General features: G+C 35.8%; 1 protein-coding gene across 1 annotated transcript in view; it reads right to left on the bottom strand.

Moving 5' to 3' along the window:
• Positions 1-21,097, bottom strand: part of CNMD (chondromodulin) — a 66,261-nt gene extending 45,164 nt beyond the window's left edge. Inside the window, 3 exon segments of the mRNA XM_053707953.1 lie at positions 13,691-13,831; positions 18,800-18,940; positions 20,937-21,097. Of these exon segments, the coding sequence (XP_053563928.1) occupies positions 13,691-13,831; positions 18,800-18,940; positions 20,937-21,008 (354 nt within the window). The 5' untranslated portion in view covers positions 21,009-21,097.
• Positions 21,098-25,989: the final 4,892 nt, after the last annotated feature.

The raw sequence follows: 25,989 nt of genomic DNA, 5'->3' as shown, positions 1-25,989 counted from the left end.
CCAATACGTTTATTTAAATAACAAAAAGACTTATTATAGTATTTAACAGTATAATGCATATACATAATACAGAGTATACACATGTACTATAGACCCACAATCTCCCAGCTCCTATACGTTTATTACTCAGGTCCTAGTGTCACTAGTGGTTGAGTTTCTGTTGACACATGTAAGTTGTATTGCCATTCAATACTGTGTACATTTAAATTGCACCTTCATTGCAGGAGAAGATACTTTGAATATATTTAAATGGAAATAGATCTTATAAAACATATTACATTTTTGCAGAAGGCCCTGGTAATATAACTGTGTATCTCATGATCCTCCCCATCCTTGTCAGAAGGCAGTTCTATGCATCTACTCCTCTTTCTGTTAGCAGCAACTCCCTATATTTGTACAGAGTTTACCTTTCTCCAGCTTTAATATGTTCCTCTAGTTATTCTGTTTCCCTTATGCTTTGTTTCTGGGATATAATATAGACCTTGAAATATCCAACTTAAGAAAAAGCCACACCGCAATGCTTTTACTTACAAGTCTCAAACACGCACATTTATCTTTAAGCATGATATTGCATATAAACCATGTGTTCAGTGATGAGCCAGTAATAGTAGAACATTTGCATGCTACAAATAATGAAAGGTAAAGGGGAGGTGGCTAAAAGAAATAGAGGTAAGGAGGGCTGCATATTAGCCTTGAGGTTCCCATTTATTGTTAAGGTTTAGGTCAATGCAGATAATAAAAAAAAAAAATACATAGAAACAAAGTCATATTATGGTCAAATTTCTTCTAAGTGTGTGGAATACTAAATTTAACTTTTTGGGCCTTTAGGTTCTTACCTAGAGTCAAATGTTATGTTTCTATTTTTCTAAATGATCATTTAATACCTTTACTAACAATTTAAGTCCATGTATAATTACATATGGAATTCCTTGCTAATTTATATGACCAGTATTTTTTTCTCCAAAAAAAGGTAGCAACACTTATTGCCCCCCTGGACCTCAGGTTGCACTGCTCCGATGCATATACTCAGCATTGAAAACCAAGATAAAAACTATAATTAAGAAGGGAGTAGTTAATTTGTGCATTTAGTTTTCTTTATGCCCTTGCTAAAAGTATGCAACAGTTTTGTTATGAACCATTATTATGCTGTTTTATATTATCCAGTTGTCGCAGTTATGTAGTACAAAGACTTGACAAACTAAAAGTCTTTTATACATCATTTGAAAAACATCTTCACTATGAATAGTGACAGAAAAAACCTCTCAAGTAAGAATCTTTAGGTAGAGTATAAGGCTTAAGTTAAAATTTTAAGAGATATAATTAGTGAACATTCTTTCTTTAGCCAATTAGTTAATATTTTATTTTTATAGGGCCTTAGGAGTAGGTATGTTTACAGTTGCATTTATCAATATTTCTGTCATATTCTCATGGTGACATAATATTCAGATACTAGAGTATTTGGGTTGTGTTCCTCTCTCACATATACCCTCCATGGCTTCTGTTCTGTTTCTTTTTTATATGGGACAGTGCTGGATACACCTTTGTAATAGCTGAAGAGTTAGTCATTTTGTCCAGATGTAAGAGAAACTTCCTCAGTACAGCAATGGCCCGCCAGTCTCCTTAACGTCATAAGAGTTTCCTGCTGCTTGGTGGGGGTTTTCTGTGTAGGTCCAGAACTTACATTTCCTTATTAAAAGTTTCAAGAGTTTTCAGCATTGCAAGGCTCTGGACGTTCCTCTAGCAACAATCAGGGTTCAATACTTTTATGTGACTTCTTAGCTAGATAACATCAAAGCTTATGTCTGTATAGGAAGAAGCTCAGCATCCATATTTGTTGATTAATTTACTTCAGACTGTAGAGTTATATATTGTGCCAAAGTTAGTTACCTAGCCAGGATTCTAAACATTAACATGTCTCAAATTTTCCTTCAATAAAAGAGAATTTTCAAGACTGTGAAAGCAATTGGTGCTCAAGGTAATGTAGCTAACAATTGTAAAGTACTATATCTTCTGAGTATGTTCCTTTATGCAACGTTTGTCAAGGAGTTCTGTGGTTGTGTTTTTACATACATTTAAATGGAAATTCTGATGATCCATCGCAAGAAGTCATGTCTCACTTTGATGGCTTATGGAGAGCAGATACTGCAGGATAAAGAGTTTTCTGAATCAATATAGGTGTCAGTTTCAAGACTTCAAGTGTTTCTAGACCACCCACATTCTAAAAATTAAAAATATATTTTTTTGTAACTTGTACCATCACTTGAGCAGAATTAATTCTCAGTGATATTTCTAACATTTACATTTAGGGCCTTTCAAAATGGAGACAGGTTTTTATATTACCCAAATATTCTTCCAGGGAATGGTCTTTTGAATCATTATCTAGAAACCTCTGAAAAATAGGAGGAGCTAAAAGCCCCATCTGCCAATTTCTTGCTAAATCAGGTGAGTGGACCGAGCGCTGAAGGGAGGGGGCCTTAAGCTTACTATCAATATAGCCTCCTAGTAGGCTAGTGAAATAAGAATACGAAAAAGGGTGATGGTAAGCTCTAAAAAGCTTAAAAGGCTAAGATGAGGTTGACACAATTTAATACAATGTTATACAATTCAAATAATTTCTACACATATAGTATAAAAGTTAAAACAAGATGCATGGATCCATGTCTAACAGAATGCTTTAAAACCATATAAATACAAATCAGCCTAATTAAAACATGCCAATTGGTAAAAATGGAAAAAAGTCTCCTAGTGATGCTGTAACACACAATTAGTGACCTCCGTGATGGAGACGGAACACTGCGATACTAATTTGTGTAAAAAGATAAGTGATGAAATCAACAATATGATAATAAATTAAATAAATCAAATTGCAATACTGTAGTCCCAATAATAAATATGTGCACATATAAAACTTAAGAAAAGTACATTGATATGCCGATACAGTCACAATAAAATCCCATGTAAGTCCGTCGAAGTGTCCTCCAATATGACGTGAAGAAAAAGTGTGGTAAAAAATGAATAAAAATGTATAAAAAATCCAAACTCCAATTTCAAAATTATTGTGAGACTGACAGGGGTGTAAACCAACTGAAAAAGTGATTGTATACGTTCAAATAGTCAAAGCCAATTGTGAAAAAACAAAAATAAGGTGAAAAAATGTGAAAAATATCAGGAACAGATGGCAAATTCACATAGGCAAGAGTAAAAGCTGAGTGTCTGATGTCACATACTCATATTAAAACAGTAACACCATAAAAAACCTAAAAGGAAACAAAAGAAAAACAAATAGTGCAATACTGTATACAATAAACAATAATGATAATTAAAACCAAGCTCACCAGTATGCCAATGCGTTTCGGCCTAGACTAGGCCTTTCTCAAGACTAGGGGCCTTGAGAAAGGCCTAGTCTTTCAATTTTGAAATTGGAGTTTGGATTTTTTTATACATTTTTATTCATTTTTTACCACACTTTTTCTTCACGTCATATTGGAGGACACTTCGACGGACTTACATGGGATTTTATTGTGACTCTATCGGCATATCAATGTACTTTTCTTAAGTTTTATATGTGCACATATTTATTATTGGGACTTCAGTATTGCAATTTGATTTATTTCATTTATTATCATATTGTTGATTTCATCACTTATCTTTTTACACAACTTAGTACGGCAGAGTTCCGTCTCAATCACGGAGGTCACTAATTGTGTGTTGCAGCATCACTAGGAGACTTTTTTCCATTTTTACCAATTGACATGTTTTAATTAGGCTGATTTGTATTGATATGGTTTTAAAGCATTCTGTTAGACATGGATCCATGCATCTTGTTTTAACTTTTATTCTATATGTGTAGAAATTATTTGAATTGTATAACATTGTATTAAATTGTGTCTACCTCATCTTAGCCTTTTAAGCTTTTTAGCAATTTCTTGCTAAATACCTTGTAGCTTAATTAATCCCTGACAAAGTCACTCACATAATGAAACAAGTCATTGGGCGGGGCTTTGTGCAACAGCAAGGTTGAAATGAACATGAATGTCTCATCGTCAGTAATTGCTAAAACGTTGTAAGATTCTGTAAATTCAATTGATTGTAACGTGGATTGGGAAAAACAGTGTATGAACCATTTTTTAATTAGTGTATCAGCTGGATTAATTGATTAAGCTTCGGGGTCATTAGCAAGAAATTGGCAGATGGGGCTTGTCCCTAGACGCTTCCAGGTAGGTGGCTGCCTTTGAGCACCCAGGAGTACCTGTTGTGGAAACAGAGAAAATCCTAATTCCCTGTACTCTTAGTGGATGCATGAATGATTGTAGAGGATTTGCAATTCTGAGGAGATATGCAAGAGCATGGCAGAGCCTCTTTGTGCTTTTATTTTTTGTTAGTACTCTGGCCACTGATACTGGGTGAGGAAGGGATGATGTTAACCTCTTTACTACCCAATACTAACATAATGTTTTTTTTCTATTTATTTGTTTTTAATGTTGTTTCCCATAAATAATTTGATAGACATTAAGGGAAAAAATCACCCTTTTCCTTGGTAGAGGGAATTACAATTTGTACCACTATTACAATTTTGGAATAATTATAATGATTGTGATTTCCTCCAGTTCTGCTTCCTAGAAGAAGCCCACTGTTGGCTGAGAAACGCGTAGCTGCTTTTAATAAATGTAAGCTTTTTCTACACTTGTGCTATTCTAGACATATCCTTTAACTTTGTGGATTCCACTGCGGTGACCAATGGAGTGCAGTCAGCTGGGCAGCTGTGAAGTCCCAGGCTGCATATTTAGCACATATTTGTGCATCAGAGATGTAAGTGGTTTTAAGCACACTTACTGCCTTTTAGTCAGACTGTGCTGGGCTATGTGGTTTTGTGTGTTTCCCCTCTATAGGAATCCTCTCAACTTTGGAAATGTTCCTGTTGCCTTGTTGGATGTGGATGTCTTCCATACAGTTAGCTGGACTAGTGTGAAGTGCCAGCCTGCCTTTTTAGTGCCTTTCTGGTGCTATATTCTTGTGAGTAATATATCTTGTCTTTATCTATCTCCATTGCAAACTGTACTAGGCCATTTGGCGCCTTTGTGTTTTATTTTATTTTGTAGATTATTCATTTAGTGGGAGACTGACCATCTCTTGACAAAGAGCTGCCAGGATAACCTACAGTATTGGAGGACTAGACACACTTTCAACGTTTGCCTTTTGTAGGAGACTTTTCTTGGTGACTTGTCTACAACTAGAAAGTTGTCAGAACTGAGTGCTTTATTCTCCTACATAACGGATTACACTCAAGATTAGGAAATTTTTCCTTTTCCGTTCAACTTATTCACAGGACATCAAGTTTTACATTCCGTCCTAATCATTAAAATGACATTTTGTTTCACAGAGTTGGTGTCATTAAGCTCTAAAGTACCATCTAAGAGTTCAGAGGATATTAGAAAGTCTGATTATCTTTTTGGTTTCCATCCTGGTTCCAGAATATATCAGGAACATTGTAAAGCTTTTTGTCCACATAGACTGACTCAGCAATCTCTTGCCATATAAGGAAAACATATATTTTATAAATTGAATGTTACAGCTTTCTTCTGGTCTCTGTATCATAAAATCTCACAGCTGTTTTACTAGTGAGCCACGTGGTTTTCCTTGCATCATATACAGCTTTTAGAAGGGATGACGGCCTGTTCTTCATATGGTTAGCTCTGGTATAGATTCCTCTAGTCACTGAATACTGTGTCACCACAGGAGTGTGACAGAAATAAAGATTAATAGTTACCAATAAATCAGTTTCTTTTTCCACTTAAAGTGGTGGCCTATAACGGTAAACTTGTACACTTCCTCTTTCTCCTTTCAGTCCTTTTAAGGTCCTAGTTATAAGCAAGCTGTAGCCAGTAGAGAGAGAAAATGTATATGCCGGAGAGAAAGGTGCCCTGAAGACTTCTAGGTTGTTGCTAAATATGCCAAGAAGGGACATTCCAACCCAATGCACCATTTCTGAATTATACCAGGAGTGATCTAGGGGTACACAGAGTAATGTAGATGCCTGGAAAATAGATATGCTTACCAACAAACTTTGCTAATTATACCCAGTTAGTACCTGAATAGTATGTCACTACTTTGAGATTTATTTATTATTTACGCAACATAATGTATTTGTAAAACAATATAATTTGCTCAAATTGCCTCTTTGGATTAAAATAAGCATTTTATCTACTTGAAAAATGAGCCATTGTTACACCGTCACAACTGTTTTTGTGTTGTAGAGATTGGCTTAATGAAACCAAATATGGCGACATAATAATTACAAACAGTAAGTGAATATGACATTCATTGCTGTCAACCTGCATGTGAGTATTTTTTATACTGGTGTTCATGCTCCTTATGTTTACTGTACATCTGATAATACATCATTGCAGTGAAGATATTCTATTATTTAACAGTAGCATTAACAACCTATCACTCTTTATTATCTACCAATGCTGGCAAGTGTGTACAGAAAGATGTTTTAAATTATGCTAGTCAGTGACTGATATATTTACAGGGCCTTATGATATATAATTTATCCTTTGTGTCAAATAGAATTAGGATGTTAAATGTAATGTTATGTGATGAAGTGCCCTTTCTCAGAGATTTCTTTACAGTGCAATGAATCTCTTCTATGTATACAGAAAGATAAATAAATAAATATATCAGTGATATGCTATATTTCTAGTATTTGAACTGCAGGAGATAAATAAATTTCATAATGGCATCAGATTTATTTATTTATAAAATATTTTACAAGGAAAGATACATTGAGATTTCTCTTGTTTTCAAGTATGTCCTGGGTACACAAAACATTGCATTGATACAATGGGTACAATACAATACAAAAACAATAATAATACACAATATATGCACAAAAATGTAACATAGAACAGGTAGGAAATATATAATCAACCATGACAGGTGCATTCTGTTTTGAGATATGTAGAGAGGGATCTCTTAAAGGATATTAGGCATGGGGAGGGTTTGAAAATGTGCGGGAGGTCGTTCCATAATTGTGGTGCTCTGTAGGAAAAGGAGGATCGAGCTGCTTTCTTTTTGTATTGAGGCAAGCTAAATAATGTGCTAGTACTGGATCGGAGGTTTTAGGAGGTGGGAATAACCGGTGAGAGCATTGTGCTCAAGTAGGGTGGGAGCTTCCCAGAAAAGCTTTTAAACACAAGGCAGGAAAGATGGAGGGTGCGTCTGGATTCCAGCGACAGACAGTTTAGTTCTTTTAGCATGTCACAATGGTGAGTCCAGTAGTTACATTGTAGCAGAAAGCGGCAGAATGAGTTATACAATGTATTAAGTTTATTAAGGTGAGTTTGCGGTGCAGGTGCATATACTACATCCCCATAATCCACGATTGGCATCAGCATTTGCTGTACAATCTTTTCCTTTACAGTAGAGCTGAGGCAGGATTTGTTTCTGTACAGGGCACCTATTTTTGGATAAAGTTTAGATGCCAGTTTTTCTATATGGAGGCCAAAAGATAGATTGGGGTCTAACAACATACCCAAGTATTTAAAAGAGTGGACTGCGGTCAATGTGTAATTTGATTTTGTTTTGATGCATAGATGGGAATTTTGTAGTTTGTGTAGTTTAGGTACCGTTCCAAATATCATTGTGACAGTTTTGTCAGTGTTTTTTGAGATCGAATTTTCTACCTCTGTGAACTGGTCTTGAAGCACTGATTCAAGCTGTGGCAGATCCAAATTGTTTGCATAGATTACGGTGTCATCTGCATACATGTGTACAGTTGAGGATTTGCAGACATTAGGCAGATCATTTATAAATAATGTAAATAGTAGGGGGCCGAGAATGGAACCTTGGGGAACACCACACGTGACTAGGAGAGGGAGTGAGTCGCTGTCTGAAATGGAGACATATTGTGATCAATCCAATACATATGATCGAAACCAGGTTAGCGGATGATCACCAATACCTGAGTTTTTTAGTTTGAGCAGTAGAATGTCGTGGTCTACTGTGTCAAAGGCCTTTGCAAAATCAAGGAAAATAGCTCCAGTTAGGTCTCCTTGTTCCATTCCCGTTTGGATGTCATTGCAAACTTTTAGGAAGGCAGTTGTAGTGGAGTGATTTGTAGGAAAACCTGATTGATCAGGGGTCAGATAGGTAGATTGATGGTAATATTCACATAATTGCGTATGGACACATTTTTCTAAGATTTTTGACAATACTGGGAGCAATGATATTGGGCGATAGTTAGAAACCAAAGTTATCTCGCCACTTTTATGGATAGGCACTACTTTTGCAGTCTTCCAAAGTTTGGGTATGTATCCAGACACCAAGGATTCGTTAATTAGGGTTGTGACAGGTTTAGCAATTGCTGGCGCACTAAGCTTCAACAGCATTGCTGGGATTTGATCAGGCCCAGACTAGTTTTTCATTTTTAGGTTAATAAGGTGTTTCTTAATGACACTGATGGGTACAGGTCTAAAATTGAACTTCTTTATATTGGGTCTTTGCTGATTTAGTGGGGCCTGATCCACATTTGTAGCTTCAGGATGCGTGTCATTTATTAGTTTGTCAATCAGGGTGGTGGAGCATCCAACAAAATAATTGTTAAAGGCATTTGTTACTTCTAAGGGGAGTTGCAGGGTTTGGTTGTCCACATTGACAGTGGAGGGTTGGGAGTGGATTGGTGGAGTTTGTAAGTTATTTATGAGTTTCCAAAACTTTCTAGGGTTTGATATGTTATTGTTCAGATTTTTACAGAAATATTGTGCCTTGGCCAATTTTGTTTGTTTAGTGCATATATTTCACCATTGTCTACATACACAGTGATCGTTCATAGAGCCAGTATGCTTGAACTTTGACCACAATGAATCCCGAAACTGGTACATTTGAATGAGGTTAGCTGTGATCCAATTCAAGTGTGCTCCTTTTACTCTCACCTTACGCAGCGGGGCATGTAAATTCCAAACTTATAGGAGTTCGGACTGAAAGAATTCAACTGCAGAGTCAAGATCTGGGATTAGATTTAATCTGTGCCAGGGGAGGTTCTTGGTGTCATTTAGAAATGATTGACTATTACATTTTTTGAAGGACCTGGTGATTTTAACCTTGGGAGAGGTTTTAGTTGCCTTTATTTTGCGCACACAGTACACTAATCAGTAGTCACTGAAATTGTTAGGGAGAACACCTGCCTCCTGGATTCGGTCGGGAAAGGTGGAGAGAATCCAGTCAAGCAGGTTGTGATTATGGCTCATGATGTTTATGCAAGTTGGGGAGGAAATTAATTGCGTTAGCTGCAAAGACTTAAACACAGAGCAACAACTATTATTTTTTGGATTCAGCCAATCAATATTAAAATCCCCAAAAAACAAAATTTCACTTTTTGAGCTATGGTTTCACTAAGGAGATGTGCTATGTCAGAAAGGGAATGCACAGTGGAGCTAGGTGGGCGGTAGATTCCTGCAACAATGATTGATTTACTGCATGGGATTGTGCCAGAAAGGAAATCAAAGGTGGTAGGAGAGCTAGATTTTTGTAAGGGGGTGAACTTTGTGGAATTGTCAACATAAATTACAATGCCGCCTCCTCTCTTTGCTCTGTCATTTCTATGGCATGATTACCCATGTATTGCAATGGCAGAGTCAGTTATTTTTGCGGTTAGCCACGATTCAGAGATCACAATGATTTTGGGCTTGTGTTGTAAACATCAACGCCTAGATTTAGAGTTTTGCGTTAGAAGGGGTGCGTTAGCTACGCATGTTTTTTTCCCGCTTCACCTTTTAAACAACGCTGGTATTTAGAGTTCTCAGAAGGGCTGCGTTAGGCTCCAAAAAGGGAGCGTAGAACATAATTTACCGCCACTGCAACTCTAAATACCAGCGTTGCTTACGGACGCGGCCAGCTTCAAAAATGTGCTCGTGCACGATTCCCCCATAGGAAACAATGGGGCAGTTTGAGCTGAAAAAAAACCTAACACCTGCAAAAAAGCTCAGCTCCTAACGCAGCCCCATTGTTTCCTATGGGGAAACACTTCCTAAGTCTGCACCTAACACCCTAACATGTACCCCGAGTCTAAACACCCCTAACCTTACACTTATTAACCCCTAATCTGCCGCTCCCGCTATTGCTGACCTCTGCATATTATTTTTAACCCTAACACTAACACCCCCCTATTAATCCTATTTAAAGCTAAATACTTACCTGCAAAATAAACCCTAATATAGCTACAATATAAATAATAATTATATTGTAGCTATTTTAGGATTAATATTTATTTTACAGGCAACTTTGTATTTATTTTAACTAGGTACAATAGCTATTAAATAGTTAACTATTTAATAGCTACCTAGTTAAAATAATTACAAAATTACCTGTAAAATAAATCCTAACTTAAGTTACAATTAAACCTAACACTACACTATCAATAAATTAATTAAATAAACTACCTACAATTATCTACAATTAAATCAACTAAACTAAATTACAAAAACAAACAAACACTAAATTACAAAAACAAACAAACACTAAATTACAAAAAATAAAAAAAGATTACAAGAATTTTAAACTAATTACACCAACTCTAAGCCCCCCAAAATAAAAAAATGCCCTACCCTTTTCTAAAATAAAAGTTAAACAGCTCTTTTACCTTAACAGCCCTTAAAAGGGCCTTTTGCGGGGCATGCCCCAAAGAAAACCGCTCTTTTGCCTCTAAAAGAACATACAATACCCCCCCTACATTACAACCCACCACCCACATACCCCTAATCTAACCCAAACCCCCCTTAAAAAACCTAACACTAAGCCCCTGAAGATCTTCCTACCTTATCTTCACCACGCCGGGTATCACCGATCCGTCCAGAAGAGGGTCCGAAGCCTTCATCCTATCCAGCAAGAAGAGGTCCAGAAGAGGGTCCGAAGTCATCATCCTATCCGGCAAGAAGAGGAGATCCAGACCGGCAAACATCTTCATCCAAGCGGCATCTTCTATCTTCATCCGACGAGGAGCGGCTCCATCTTCAAGACCTCCGGCGCGGAACATCCTCTTCTCCCGATGACTAGATGACGAATGAAGGTTCCTTTAAGGGACGTCATCCAAGATGGCATCCCTCGAATTCCGATTGGCTGATAGGATTCTATCAGCCAATTGGAATTAAGGTAGGAAAAATCTGATTGGCTGATTGAATCAGCCAATCAGATTCAAGTTCAATCGGATTGGCTGATCCAATCAGCCAATCAGATTGAGCTTGCATTCTATTGGCTGTTCCGTCGGATGTATGAAGATAGAAGATGCCGCTTGGATGAAGATGTTTGCCTGTCCGGATCTCCTGTTCTTGCCGGATAGGATGAAGACTTGGAGCCTCTTCTGGACCTCTTCTTGCCGGATAGGATGAAGACTTCGGACCCTCTTCTGGACGGATCGGTGATATCCGGCGTGGTGAAGATAAGGTAGGAAGATCTTCAGGGGCTTAGTGTTAGGTTTTTTAAGGGGGGTTTGGGTTAGATTAGGGGTATGTGGGTGGTGGGTTGTAATGTGGGGGGGGTATTGTATGTTTTTTTACAGGCAAAAGAGCTGTTTTCTTTGGGCCATGCCCCGCAAAAGGCCGTTTTAAGGGCTGGTAAGGTAAAAGAGCTGTTTCATTTTTATTTTAGAATAGGGTAGGGCATTTTTTTTTGGGGGGGGGGCTTTGTTATTTTTTTAGGGGGCTTAGAGTAGGTGTAATTAGTTTAAAATTCTTGTAATCTTTTTTTATTTTTTGTAATTTAGTGTTTTTTTTTGTATATTAGTGTTTTTTTTTTGTAATTTAGTTTAGTTGATTTAATTGTAGATCATTGTAGGTAGTTTATTTAATTAATGTATTGATAGTGTAGTGTTTAATTGTAACTTAGGTTAGGATTTATTTTACAGGTAATTTGTAATTATTTTAACTAGGTAGCTATTAAATAGTTATTAACTATTTAATAGCTATTGTACCTAGTTAAAATAAACACAAAGTTGCCTGTAAAATAAATATTAATCCTAAAATAGCTACAATGTAATTATTATTAATATTGTAGCTATATTAGGGTTTATTTTACAGGTAAGTATTTAGCTTTAAATAGGATTAATTTATTTAATAAGATATATTTTATTTAGTTAGATTTAAATTATATTTAACTTAGGGGGTGTTAGGGTTAGACTTAGCTTTAGGGGTTAATACATTTATTAGAGTAGCGGCGAGGTTGGGGGGGGGCAGATTAGGGGGTAATAAATATAATATAGGGGTCGGCGATGTTAGGGGCAGCCGATTAGGGGTACATAGGTATAAGGTAGGTTGCGGCGGTGTGCGGTCGGCAGATTAGGGGTTAAATTTTTTTATTAGAGTGGCGGCGATGTGGGGGGGGCCTCGGTTTAGGGGTACATAGGTAGTTTATGGGTGTTAGTGTACTTTAGAGCACAGTAGTTAAGAGCTTTATGAACCGGCGTTAGCCCATAAAGCTCTTAACTCCTGACTTTTTCCTGCGGCTGGAGTCTTGTCGTTAGAGTTCTAACGCTCACTTCAGCCAAGACTCTAAATACCAGCGTTAGAAAGATCCCATTGAAAAGATAGGATACGCAATTGACGTAAGGGGATCTGCGGTATGGAAAAGTTGCGGCTGGAAAGTGAGCGTTAGACCCTTACCTACAAGACTATAAATACCAGCGGTAGGCCAAAACCAGCGTTAGGACCCCCTAACGCTGGTTTTGACGGCTAACGCAGAACTCTAAATCTAGGCGCAAGCTTGTAGTGCATCAATTTTTGGTAGTAAGCTGCGGATATTACAGTGCACAAAGGAGATTCCTTTTTTAGCTGGAAGGCTATGATTGGAATTTGTTGATACCGACGTTCAGCAGATTCTCTATCCCCTGTACAGTCAGGTCCCTTACAGAAGTGGCTATTGGTCCACCATGCAGGTGATATGTGTTAACAAATGCAAAGCATATTCAGTAGATATTATACCATGTGCACAAATACATTCTCAGATTAAATTAGTGCAGAGGACATGTCATGGGCTCTCTTTAGTGTAAATAAATCTTAAATATACTAACATCTAAATGGCTATAGAAAAACACATCTACACATGTTCACAAAAGTATAAGCAATATCAAAATAGTGTCACTTTGAAGCAAACCTCATCTCTTTTAGATCTACCTCCATGTAAAATTTCATGAAGCAAAATATCATACTTTTTACTGTGATTTTTCACAAAATTGTTGTATTAAAAATGATTAACATTCTCACATCTTCATAACTTCAAAAAGTACTAAACTGAGTTCCATTGTGGGCTTTAATGCTCTATCACACTCAGATGTAAGCTAAATCTGTTTAGCCTTTCCGAAGGTTTAAGCTTTTAGAGAAAAGCAATTACTGTGTGCATATAGTTATTCAACATATATGTTAAATATTATATACACTATACAAAGTAACTTTCTATTCTTTAAATATCAGTGGGTTATAAGCAATAAAATAGCACCAGCTGCACATACAAATGCATCTTCTGGTATCTATGACGTGTGACATCCATTACCTGCAATACCCTTATTATGTATCATTAATAGTGTGATATCATTGATTAAATATATTTTCTTACAAAAAACGGAACATAATAATAACTTTATACCAGAGAACCATGAATAATTATACACATGAACAACTGCTGGTGATACAAGGATACTTACAATCTGAAAATCATGCACTTCCACCGCCTCTTCGTTGCCAGCGCCCGTCTTGAAAGTTTCCAAGTTGTTCACAGAATCAATTTCCATAGACCCTTCCTGTACTTTACCATTAATGCTCATTGTATAATGAACATTATAAACCTACAAAAATAACAATAACTAATGAATGAAAAAAATATATATATTTAAAAAAAAATAAAAATTGAACAGTTTGGTATATTTACTTATTTTGCTCATCCTGGCTTTGAAGCCTTCTGCGGCCTTATTTATTCTCCTGATGCTCTGAGCAACATATATATTAATCCCAATAAATTATGCAAATAAACTAGTAAGTAGATGTCAGTTGTTAAATAATGTAACAGAGGTGCATTTACACTTCTGCTGCAATTTTGTGTAAAGAAAACATTAATGTCTTCATGTGACTGCTAAATAAAAACAACGTGCAATACAAATATCCCCTATGAATAATGATCTTATTATAGGGACTTTCTATTGAATGTTCTAATACTTTAATGCATTTTACTGTTAAACAAATGCTTGCTTTGGGTTATAGGTTAAACTTCTAAAACTGGGTTAAAGGATCATCAATCTTAGAATTTAATTTCTTTTAATGCTTCTTTATTGGTTTAATTATGCTTACATTTCACATTTTGCTTACTTTTCCTGTAATGTAAATCTTAAAAATTGTATTTTTCCCCTTTTGTCAGAAAAAAACTGACATGTACTGACAGGTACAGATTAGGTAAATATCACTCAAGGGGCTTTTAAAGGGGCATGTCCCTGGACTGCAAAATAATACAAATTTGGTTAACAACATGACAGTTTTTATTTTAATTTATGAAGCCTATATAAATAAATAAATACTTTAATGTCCCTTTTAATGTCATGCACAAAGTGTGCGCTTGAGACGTTTCTGAGCAGGACATAAAATGCTAGTGGCAGATACACAAGTATGTACTCCTGACCAGCTGAGCAGAAATGCACTGTGCCTAGTAGCTTAAACTCAATAAAATGTATTATTAATTTATTTAAGAATAACATTTTCTTAACAAATTAAATAGCGTTACTGTTACACTACAAATATCTACATGCACAATAAACATAGAAGATTAAATATATAGAAAAGCACAAAATATAATATTACTCATTTAATAATATGGTGTTATATCATAAATTAAAGTAAACATTCACTCTGCCACTTGGATGTTGTCTCCTATGTTGAAATGTGTCGCTGTCTATAAGAGCATTAATGAGACAGAAGTCAATGAAAATATAAAATGCGCCATTAGAACGTAATACAATCTGTTGTCAGTTTCTCTTTAAATGTCTGTTCTTGGTGGTCTGTAAGAAATGAGTGAGCTTTGTCTTTGTAAATAGCTGGAACATTTACACTGATGCATTCCAGCTTCAGTAAATATTTACACTGGAACAGATGTCAGTAAACTGCCTCATCTGGCTGAAGAGACTTCATATTGTCAATAAATGATATCTTCTGATATTGATCTGTTGGGCATGTGTCACACGAGTGGTGAGCGTGGTATGTCCATACATAATAAAGCTTATGTTTGCAGACATTAACAAGCTTTAGAGTATTAGTGTGAAGAATATGCCCCAATGAAGAAAGGTCATGAGTCTATGAATAAGAATGCGTCTGAAATAAACCACAGCAAACCAAAAAGTCAAATCCTAATTATCTAGACCAGGGATTGCCAACTGGTGGCCCAAGGGCCACATGTGGCCTCTGCTCTATTTTTTATGTCCCTGTAAACATGCACAACTAAGGAAATGTCCCATAGAATTTGAGGCCCCAGGAAAAAACTAACATTTGTTTTTTGGGTTGGCCCCAACTAAAAAGCGCCCTCAAGAGGGGAGAACAGCAGACAGAGGCTAACCCTGCAACCTTACATAAATCTGGCCCTGTGCCACCATTCATTTTTATAAAATATATTATTTGTGAGTTTAATGGTTCTCCTAAAAGGGACAGTAAAGTCACAATTGAACTACCATGTTTCAGATTTCCACAATTTAAAAAAAAAATAAAAAAAAAAATATATATATATATATATATATATAAAAATATATACATATACAGTATATATATATATATATATATATATATATATATATATTTATATCATATCCATAAATATAATTGTTAAGTAACATGCAGTTTTAAAACAACTTTACAATTTACTTCTATTATCTAAGTTGCTTTCTTCTTTTGTTATCCTTTGTTGAAAAGCATACCTAGGTAGGCTCAAGAGCAGCAATGCACTACTGGGAGCTAGCTGTTCTTCAGCTCTTTTTTATTCAAAAATAAAAATGCTACAATTTGCATTTTTACACAATACACTACACTGTATTTTTATACAATACACTACACTGTATTTTTATACAATACACTACACTGTATTTTTATACAATACACTACACTGTATTTTTATACAATACACTACACTGTATTTTTATACAATACACTACACTGTATTTTTATACAATACACTACACTGTATTTTCTACAATACACTACACTGTATTTTTCTACAATACATTACACTGTATTTTTCTACAAAACACTACACTGTATTTTTCTACAATACACTACACTGTATTTTTCTACAATACACTACACTATATTTTTATACAATACACTACACTGTATCTTTACACAATACGCTACACTTTATTTTTATACAATACACTACACTGTATTTTTATACAATACACTACACTGTATTTTTATACAATACATTACACTGTATTTTTATACAATACACTACACTGTATCTTTACACAATACGCTACACTTTATTTTTATACAATACACTACACTGTATTTTTATACAATACACTACACTGTATTTTTATACAATACACTACACTGTATTTTTATACAATACACTACACTGTATTTTTATACAATACACTACACTGTATCTTTGCACAATACACTACACTGTATTTTTATACAATACACTACACTGTATTTTTATACAATACACTACACTGTATTTTTATACAATACACTACACTGTATTTTTATACAATACATTACACTGTATTTTTATACAATACACTACACTGTATCTTTACACAATACGCTACACTTTATTTTTATACAATACACTACACTGTATTTTTATACAATACACTAGACTGTATTTTTATACAATAAATTACACTGTATTTTTATACAATACACTACACTGTATTTTTATACAATACACTACACTGTATTTTTATACAATACACTACACTGTATTTTGGGGGCATTTGGGGCACATTTATAAAATGTTGCCCATATGCTGGCGCGTAATAAATTAGCGCTCCACTTGTAATCTAGCCCATCAGCAATAGGTGGAATATAAAGTGCTGAGTTGACTGGATTTTTTTTTTCTACATTATATAAAAGTCGTCCTAACTCAGCAACTTTGCAGTACATTATTAGTTAGACAGGTGAACCTAAGATAAGTATTTTCTCTATCCTCAGCTCTTGATTGTTCATGATGTATCCAAACCACTCCTGTATTATATTTTACCAAATTAAATTATTAAATGCATTAAATAAACACCAGACCTAAAGTGTTATTTCCGTCTGTTGGTGCATGCCTGGTAATAAATTACACTGTGTTTACATGAAATGATGTTCCTTGTTCACCGTTAGATACAAACAAGTAAACAAACAGGATGAGGTTATGTAAACGATGATAAAGTAAAATGCTAAAGAAACAAAGAAATCATAAAAATCAAATCTCCATAAATTACCTGATATTTAGACCTGGTGTTAGGGCCATATTATTTAGATGTTTGTGTTTAATAAAGTTATTGTTTTATTAATCAGCTAAAAATAGTTTCATGCTTAACAATTATATTTATGGATACAATTTATATATATGACATAAATATAAAGAATAGCATGCTTGCTACACATGGATCACAGAAGTACAGGAAGGTTGGTTTAAATATCCTGTAGGCTGCTTCTCAGTGCTTGCTGCAGTTGGAGGTAGCGCTTGGGGAAGTGGCTGGTTTGATATACAAGGGCTGATTGAGTCCGACATAAAGGGGCTTTTGTCTGCGAGCAGTCACCACTGACCCCAGCTCAGCCTACGAGACCATAAGCAGCAGAGCTACAGAGGACTGCACCGTTCATGTACCCTGAAGGCACATCAAGGGCTCTCACACTTTATACAGAACAACACAATCACTAAGTGAAAAAAAATCATTTTAAATACTGCTTTTATTTTACAGACACTAAGATACTGTAGCTCATCTCTCCTGGCTAATTATTCCACTAAGCCCAATTATTATGACAAGTTTCAAGCCTTTCACAACTACAGAGATAATGATCCATTTTAATAACAAATATATGTATATCGATGCCAATTAGGGTTGCCAACTGGACCCAGGTTACATAGACATGGTAAATGATTTCTGTTTTTTACATCTTTTAACAAAGAATTCTGAAAATGCCATTGTATTATTAGTTTAAAACTTATAATGTTAATCACATTATAACTTACTAGTTTGGGTTAGCTAATATGTGGTTAACAAATCTACATTGCTGAAAAGTATAGGAAATAATTTGGGTATCTGAGGCTGGCTATGACTTTTAATATGTGTCAATTTGCAAGTCTAAAATTGCTATCATACCCATGATATTAACCCCTGGTCTACCAGACATAGATTAATTGCATTTAACTGCATTGCAAAGCAGTGCTTTGCAGACATCACTGGCAGCTATGGGGTTAAACTTGCTGTTTATGTTGTTTTTCAGTCTTGTAAAAGCAGGTCCCTCTACACCAATAGAATTACGGGTGTTGTTCTTCTTAGCCAGTGAGCACTAATAAAAGAGTACTAGAAACACTCACTTCCTGCGGCTCTCCAATTACATTTAAAAAGAGGTTTTACTGTAAAATACTTTTGTGCATGAAAAAAGTGATTCTCTATTTCATTGATCATGTTTATGGAAATAGGTTTAAGATCAGAAATCACCTTAGTGCGACCTTATCCATGGGCAGACTTCACAGATAGCGGTGCCTGCTTACTGTGTCCGCCATGTTCTAATTGTGTCATAGTCAGAGATATGTACAGATACATACAAGCACTTACATGTTTGTCATTCGCTTTCCAGAAGTAGAAGGCCCCAATTGCACCAAAAAGCAGAAGAAGAGCTCCTGAGATTAGCACCACAGCACCAATCCTGAGCAGTCGGCCGCTACTCGAAGGTTTTACCGTCACTGCAGTGTAAGCCTGAACAGGGCAAAGCACACAAATGTGTCACTGGCAAGAAAAAACTAAATCTACTAGCATCACATGCCTAAGCTATGCCAGTATTACTGTGCTAAACAATAAAGTACAAACAACAACTTTTTTTAAGAGACAGAAGAGAAGAGAGACATGAGATAGAGAGGGAGAGAGAGAGAGAAAGAGAGAGAGAAGGAGAGAGAGAGAGAGAGAGAGAGAAATGAGACAGAGAGAAAGAGAGAGAGAGAAAGAGATAAAGAGAAAGAGAGAGAAAAATAGAGAGAGATAGAGGGAGAGAGATAAAGAGAGAGAGAGAGAGAGAAATGAGACAGAGAGAGAGAGAGAGAGAGAGAGAGAGAGAAATAGAGAGAGATAGAGGGAGAGAGATAAAGAGAGAGAGAGAAAAAAAGAGAAGAGAGAGAGCGAAGAGGGAGAGAGGGGAGAAGAGATAGAGAGGGGGGAGAGGGGAGAAGATGGAGAAAGGAGAGAGAGAGGGAGAGAAGAGAGACGAGAGCAAGAGATGTAGAATGAACCAAAAATCTACGGAAGTAAAATTCTACTGGCGCTTGGGATTTGTCAAGTTCTGCTGCATAAAATAGAATATAGTTTTGCACATTTAGGTTAATGCTGCATCTTATAGGAATAATAAAGTGTGCATTCTGCACTTCATATCTCAGGATTGTGTGATAATGAGCACCTTTTGAAGACATTATACAATTTGGGGGGATTAACCTGGTGCTATTTAACTCCTTGGAAGCTAAGGGGTAATACTCTGTAGTATGTGTCTATGTAGTACCTACTGTGTTCATTCAATTTAATAATAATCAGGAGAAACTGTATATTATATTGTTGATGAATATTTAGGAAATTTAAGAACTGGAAGGAAAACATTTTTACTGAGTGAGCTCCATAGAATTACAGCACATCTCCTAAATAAGACCCCTTTATAAGCTCTGCCAAAGATCATGTTTCATGCTTCTCATTATAACTGATTTCCAATATCAGGCAGCTGCAGATGTGTCAGGTACACAGATGTTTGCCATGTTATGTACTAAACTGTATGACACAGCAAAGTGATGACAAAAGCTAAAGTAACATGAAGATTTATGCTAATTTCAGTATGTGCCATCTCCCCTTGGCAGTCAGCCAAGTTAAATGGGCATTCATTTCTGCAAGAATAAAGGCTCATATAAAAAACACATCAGAAGGTTATAGAAGAGAACAAGTAAAGTTAAAAACCCTCACATTATATATATAAGAGGATCTATCATGGTATTGATATTACTTTAAAAAAAAAAAGACTTAATTTTAAAATTCAAGATGCATATGGAAAAACCCAGGTTAAAGATTAATGGGACAGTAAAGTTTGCCATAGGTATCTAAAGTCGTGCTCGTGCCCTGAATCCTTTTTATCTATTCTAACCATTCTGACATTATTTCCCATCTCTTAATAATCCATATCGCTTAAACTAAGCCACTCATTTATTATGTTGCTAGTAATTTGTGAGCAGTTAATTTGTGCACATGCATTATGTTTAACTGATTCAGTGCTGGGAGCTTTTACAGCTGTTTATATATTTGCGACCTCAAGCAATGGAAACATTTGTTTGCAAACTGTTTGGGTTTGCAATCAATTATTTAAAGCAAAATATATTTACAAGTAGAGTGGTTCCTGTTCCTTAAATCTATAGAAGAGAAAATGATAAACCCAGGGGATTGCATTACATGTTAATATAGATTTATATATATACACACATGTATCAATATACTAGTATACACAAACATCCCTTTAAAAAGGTAAACGCTAATCTCCACAACTACTAGAAACACCCAAATGAATTACACATGTGAGAGTCTACACTGGATATTCTGAGTAGGCTACACAATTCCCATTTAACCCCTGTTTTACTGACTATGGTGCACTCAAATCCTTTCTCATGCTTAGCAGGAATATTGCAGAAAGTTTCCTGAGCTGTCTCAGTGCTGTTAATGCTTTACTCACGGGCGGCAAGCAATGCTCCACATCATCAGGCCCTGCCAGGGCAATGGGAACTTTCTCTGAGATCTCTGCCATTGTCTGCTGCTGGTCCCAGTCTGAGCCCCAAGCTCAGGATTTGCCGTGTGTGCAGGAGGACAGGGGGGGTCATGTGACCTGTTAGTCCATCACCACCTCCTGGCTCCTTGTTTCTACCTCCCTACCCAGAACCCCCTCCAAGCTACCCACCTCTACCTTCCTGCCTAGCATCTCCTCCTAGCATCCAGCCCCTTCCCCAGCCACCTCACCGCCCCCCTGGTTTGGGCTGTCTCAAGTATGCTGGTCATTTTGCTGTCAGTCAGTAGTTTCCTTAAAATACCTAAACTTCACATGTTGATATGTCAGTGCTACAGTTTGCCAAATTCTGTTTGTAGACAGTAACCTTATTCATTCATTACCATCTGCCACTATTCACATACATTCCATTCTGCAGTGGTTTTCCATAAAATGACTGCTATTTATTTTTAACAGATAACTACAGTATTCTGTTCAAGAACTGGAATGGGGGTTCCAATCATCGCTGTCTTCAATACTGCATTGTTTGTGTTCTCAGGGGTGAAGAGGGGAGGAATAATTGGGGGTGTAAAAGCCCTATTCTCCCTAGACAGCAGGTGCCCTTGGTCTCTGCAGATTATTACTAGTGTTTGTTGCAAACATTAATCTTTAATATATTTATACATCTGTAACACTGATTTTTACACAAAAGTCAAAAGGGAACCTGCCCTTGTCAAGTTTTACAGGGAAATAATGTAGTACGAGCCAAGAAAATAAGGCACACAGCCTTCACACTCAGGCTTAAATGGACAGTAAACTAAAACATAGTATCACGTGTAATCTCACCACATTTACATAGACATTTAAAGGGACGGTTAGCTTTTAAACTTTGGTCCCACATAAGGCGGATGTTATATTCAGGTATACTTGAAGCAGCAGTTCAGTTAACTGTAAAAAATACTATCATGCATGTGAAATAAAACTATAAAGATTTCTATTAAGCATAGTAAGGGCTCACATTATTTACAATGAACCTTAAAGGAACAGTCAGTTCTTTACGTTTCTGTCTGTGAAGAAGACTATTTAAACATGTTAAAAATATAAATGTTATAATATTTTACAGGGATAAAAATGAGAGCTTTTGAATATAGGTTGAAACTATCAAGGAGTGTTATTTTTGTGCAGAACTGATAATCAGGTATATATTGCTTATTTTCTGATAGTGACAACTCCCACAAAAAATAATGATTTGTTAAGCACAGAAACATGCATTATTAATAAAGCACTGTAAAATATTATGAAATATTCTTTTTTTTTTTTTTTTTAATATCGACCAACGTTTTAGTATAATATTCTCTTTAAAATGATGATGAACTCTCCCCTTTATAAAAACAGATCCTGAATGTTAGTGATATTTTTGATGGATTTTAATTAATCAGTTGTAATGCTGTTGCGCTGTAACTTACACCTAGATTACAAGTTTATGGTATTTTCAGCGTTAAAACAGCACTGCAGCTATTACAAGTCTTGTCGGTATAGGTGACCCCAAGCCTTTTAGCCTGTAACACAACGTCAGTACCGCACTCCTAAAAGTGAAGTTTTCAATGGGATTCACATAGCGCTGGTATTACGAATTTTGTGGTGAGGCTAAAAAGCAAGCGTTGCCCACTACAATGACAATATCCGTACCGCCATCTAAAGTCAGTAGTTATGAGTTTTACGCTACAAAGCTGTAACATAAAACTCATAACTAAAGTTAACACCCATAAACTACCTATTAACCCAGAGGCCCTCCTGCATCGCAAACACTATTTTAAAGTTTTTAACCCCTAATCTGCCACTCCCGACATCGCCGCCACAAAAAAATGTATTAACCACTATTCCGCCACTTCCCGACATCATAACAACTATCATCACAACTATAATAAACTTATTAACCCCTAAACCGCTGTCCTCCCGAATAAAAAACACTTTTTAAATATTATTAACCCCTAATCTGCCGTCCGCCCACATCGCCCCCACTATACTAAAGTTATTAAGCCCTATACTGCCGCCATTATAATAAACCTATTAACCCCTAAACTGAAAGTCCCCCACAACAAAATATACTAATTTAACTAGTAACCCCTAAACCGAAAGACCCCCACATCGCAATAAACTAATTTAAACTAGTAACCCCTAAACCTAATGGCCCCCTAACTTTATATTAAAATTACAATTTCCCTATGTTAAACTAAATTAAAACTTATAAGTCAAATTAAAAAAACTAAGTTTAAACTAACAATTAAACTAATATAACTATTAAACTAAAATTAAATTTACCAAGTAAATAAAACTAAACTACACATTAAAAAAATCCAAACACTAAATTACAAAAAAAAAAAAAATGAAATTATCCAAAATAAAAAAGAATTACACCTAATCTAATAGCCCTATCAAAATAAAAAAGGCCATCCAAAATAAAAAAAAATTCCTAGCCTACAATAAACTACCAATGGCCCTTAAAAGGGCCTTTTGTAGGGCATTGCCCCAAAGATATTAGCTCTTTTACCTGTAAAAAAAAACCACAAAGACCCCCCCAGCAGTAAAACCCACCACCCAACCAACCCCCCAAAATATAAAACCTAATTCTAAAAAAACCTAAGCTACCTATTGCCCTGAAAAGGGCATTTGTGTGGGCATTGCCCTTGAAAGGGCATTTAGCTCTTTTAATTCCCATACTCTAAAAATAAAACCCACCCAATAAACCCTTAATTCGAATTAGCGAATAGTTTGAGAGCTGCTTAAATCCTATTGGCTGATTTGAATAGCCAATAGGATTTTAGCAGCCCTAAGTCCTATTGGCTTATTCAAGGGAATGCAAGGGACGCCATCTTGAATCGCGCACCTTGCATTGAAGATTCAGTGTACGGAGGCGACCGTATTAAGAGGATGCTCCTTGCAGGATGTCTTCAGGATGGACCTGCTCCACGCTTCAGGATCAAGATAGAAGATGCTGCCTGGATGAAGATTGAAGAGGCTGCCTGAATGAAGACTTCTCTCCACTTGGATCAGAACTTCGCTGCTGGGATGAAGATTGAAGAGGATGCCTGGATGAGGACTTCAATGCCGAGATGAAGTATCGTTCAAGCGGGACTTCAAAAACTGTAAGTGGATCGTCAGGGGGTTAGTGTTAGGATTTTTTAAGAGTTTATTGGGTGGGTTTTATTTTTAGTTTAGGGTCTGGGCAGTAAAAGAGCTAAATGCCCTTTTAAGCGCAATGCCCATACAAATGCCCTTTTCAGGGCAATGGGTAGCTTAGGTTTTTTTAGACAGTTTTTTTTTTATTTTGTGGATTTGGGGTGGGGGTTTGTAATGTTAGTGGGTCTTTGTAATTTTTTTTCCACTAAAAGAGCTGCTATCTTTAGGGCAATGCCCTACAAAAGACCCTTTTAAGGGCTACTGGTAGTTTATTCTAGGTTAGGTTTTTTATTTTGGGGTGTTTTTTTATATGGGTATTAGAATAGGATTTTATTTTATTTTTGATAATTTGTTTGTTATTTTGTGTAATTTATATTTTTAGGGGGTGTTTTTTTGTAGCAAAAGGTAGTTTATTCTAGGTTAGATTTTTTTATTTTGGGGTGTTTTTTTATATGGGTATTAGAATAGGAATTTTTTTTTTTTTGATAATTTGTTTGTTATTTTGTGTAATTTATATTTTTAGGGGGTGTTTTTTTGTAGCAAAAGAGCTGTTTAACTTAGGGCAATGCCCTACAAAAGGCCCTTTTAAGGGCCCCCAAAAGGTCATTTTAAGGGCCCTTGGTAGTTTATTCTAGATTAGGCTTTTTATTTTGGGTGGTTTTTTTTGAAGGGTATTAGAATAGGAATAATCTTTATTTTTTTGGATAATTTTTTTTTTTGTAATGGTAGTTTTTATTTATTTTTTGTAATGGTAGTTTTTTTTAATTTTTTTGTAATGTTAGGTTTTAGTGTAAGGCAGGTTAGCTTTTATTTCCCAGGTAAGTTTGTATTTATTTTAACTAGGTAACGCTTAGTTTCAGTTCACCGCTCACCTAAAGTAACGCTGGTATTACAGGTTTTTTTAAACCTGGCGTTAGCCGCAAAAAGGTGAGCGTAGAGCAGAATTTAGCTCCACATCTCACCTCAATACCAGCGTTGCTTACGGTAGCGGTAAGCTGGCAAAATGTGCTTGTGCACGATTTCCCCATAGGAAACAATAGGGCAGATTCAGCTGAAAAAAAACCTTACACCTGCAATAAAGCAGTGTTCAGCTCCTAACGCAGCCCCATTGTTTCCTATGGGGAAATTAATTTTATGTCCGCACCTAACACCCTAACATGAACCCCGAGTCTAAACACCCCTAATCTTACACTTATTAACCCCTAATCTTCTGCCCCTGCTATTGCTGACACCTACATTATATTATTAACCCCTAATATGCCGCTCCGGACACTGCCGCCACCTACATTATACTTATTTACCCCTAATCTACTGCCCCCAACATCGGCGACACCTACATTATAGTTATTAACCCCTAATCTGCCCCCCCTCAACTATATTACATTTATTAACCCCTAATCTGCCGCCGCCGCCCTAAACCTAAGTCTAAAACATCTAAATAAATTTACTAAAATTAAATAAATTAATCCTATTTAAAACTAAATACATTGTAGCCATCTTAGGGTTTATTTTTATTTTACAGGCAACTTTGTATTTATTTTAACTAGGTAGAATAGTTATTAAATAGTTATTAACTATTTAATAACTACCTAGCTAAAATAAGTACAAAGTACCTGTAAAATAAACCCTAACCTAAGTTACAATTACACCCAACACTACACTATAATTAAAATAATTACCTAAACTACCTACAATTAATTATAATTAAATTAAATAAACTAAATAACGAAAAAAAACCCACTAAATTACAGAAAAGAAAAAAAGAATTACAAGAATTTTAAACTAATTACACTTAATCTAATCCCCCTAATAAATTAAAAAAGCCCATGGAAATAATAAAATTCCC

This window comes from Bombina bombina, chromosome 3 (genome assembly GCF_027579735.1).
Source record: "Bombina bombina isolate aBomBom1 chromosome 3, aBomBom1.pri, whole genome shotgun sequence".
In the NCBI taxonomy this organism is placed as follows: Eukaryota; Metazoa; Chordata; class Amphibia; order Anura; family Bombinatoridae; genus Bombina; species Bombina bombina.
This window is presented reverse-complemented; position numbering and strand designations above follow the sequence as displayed.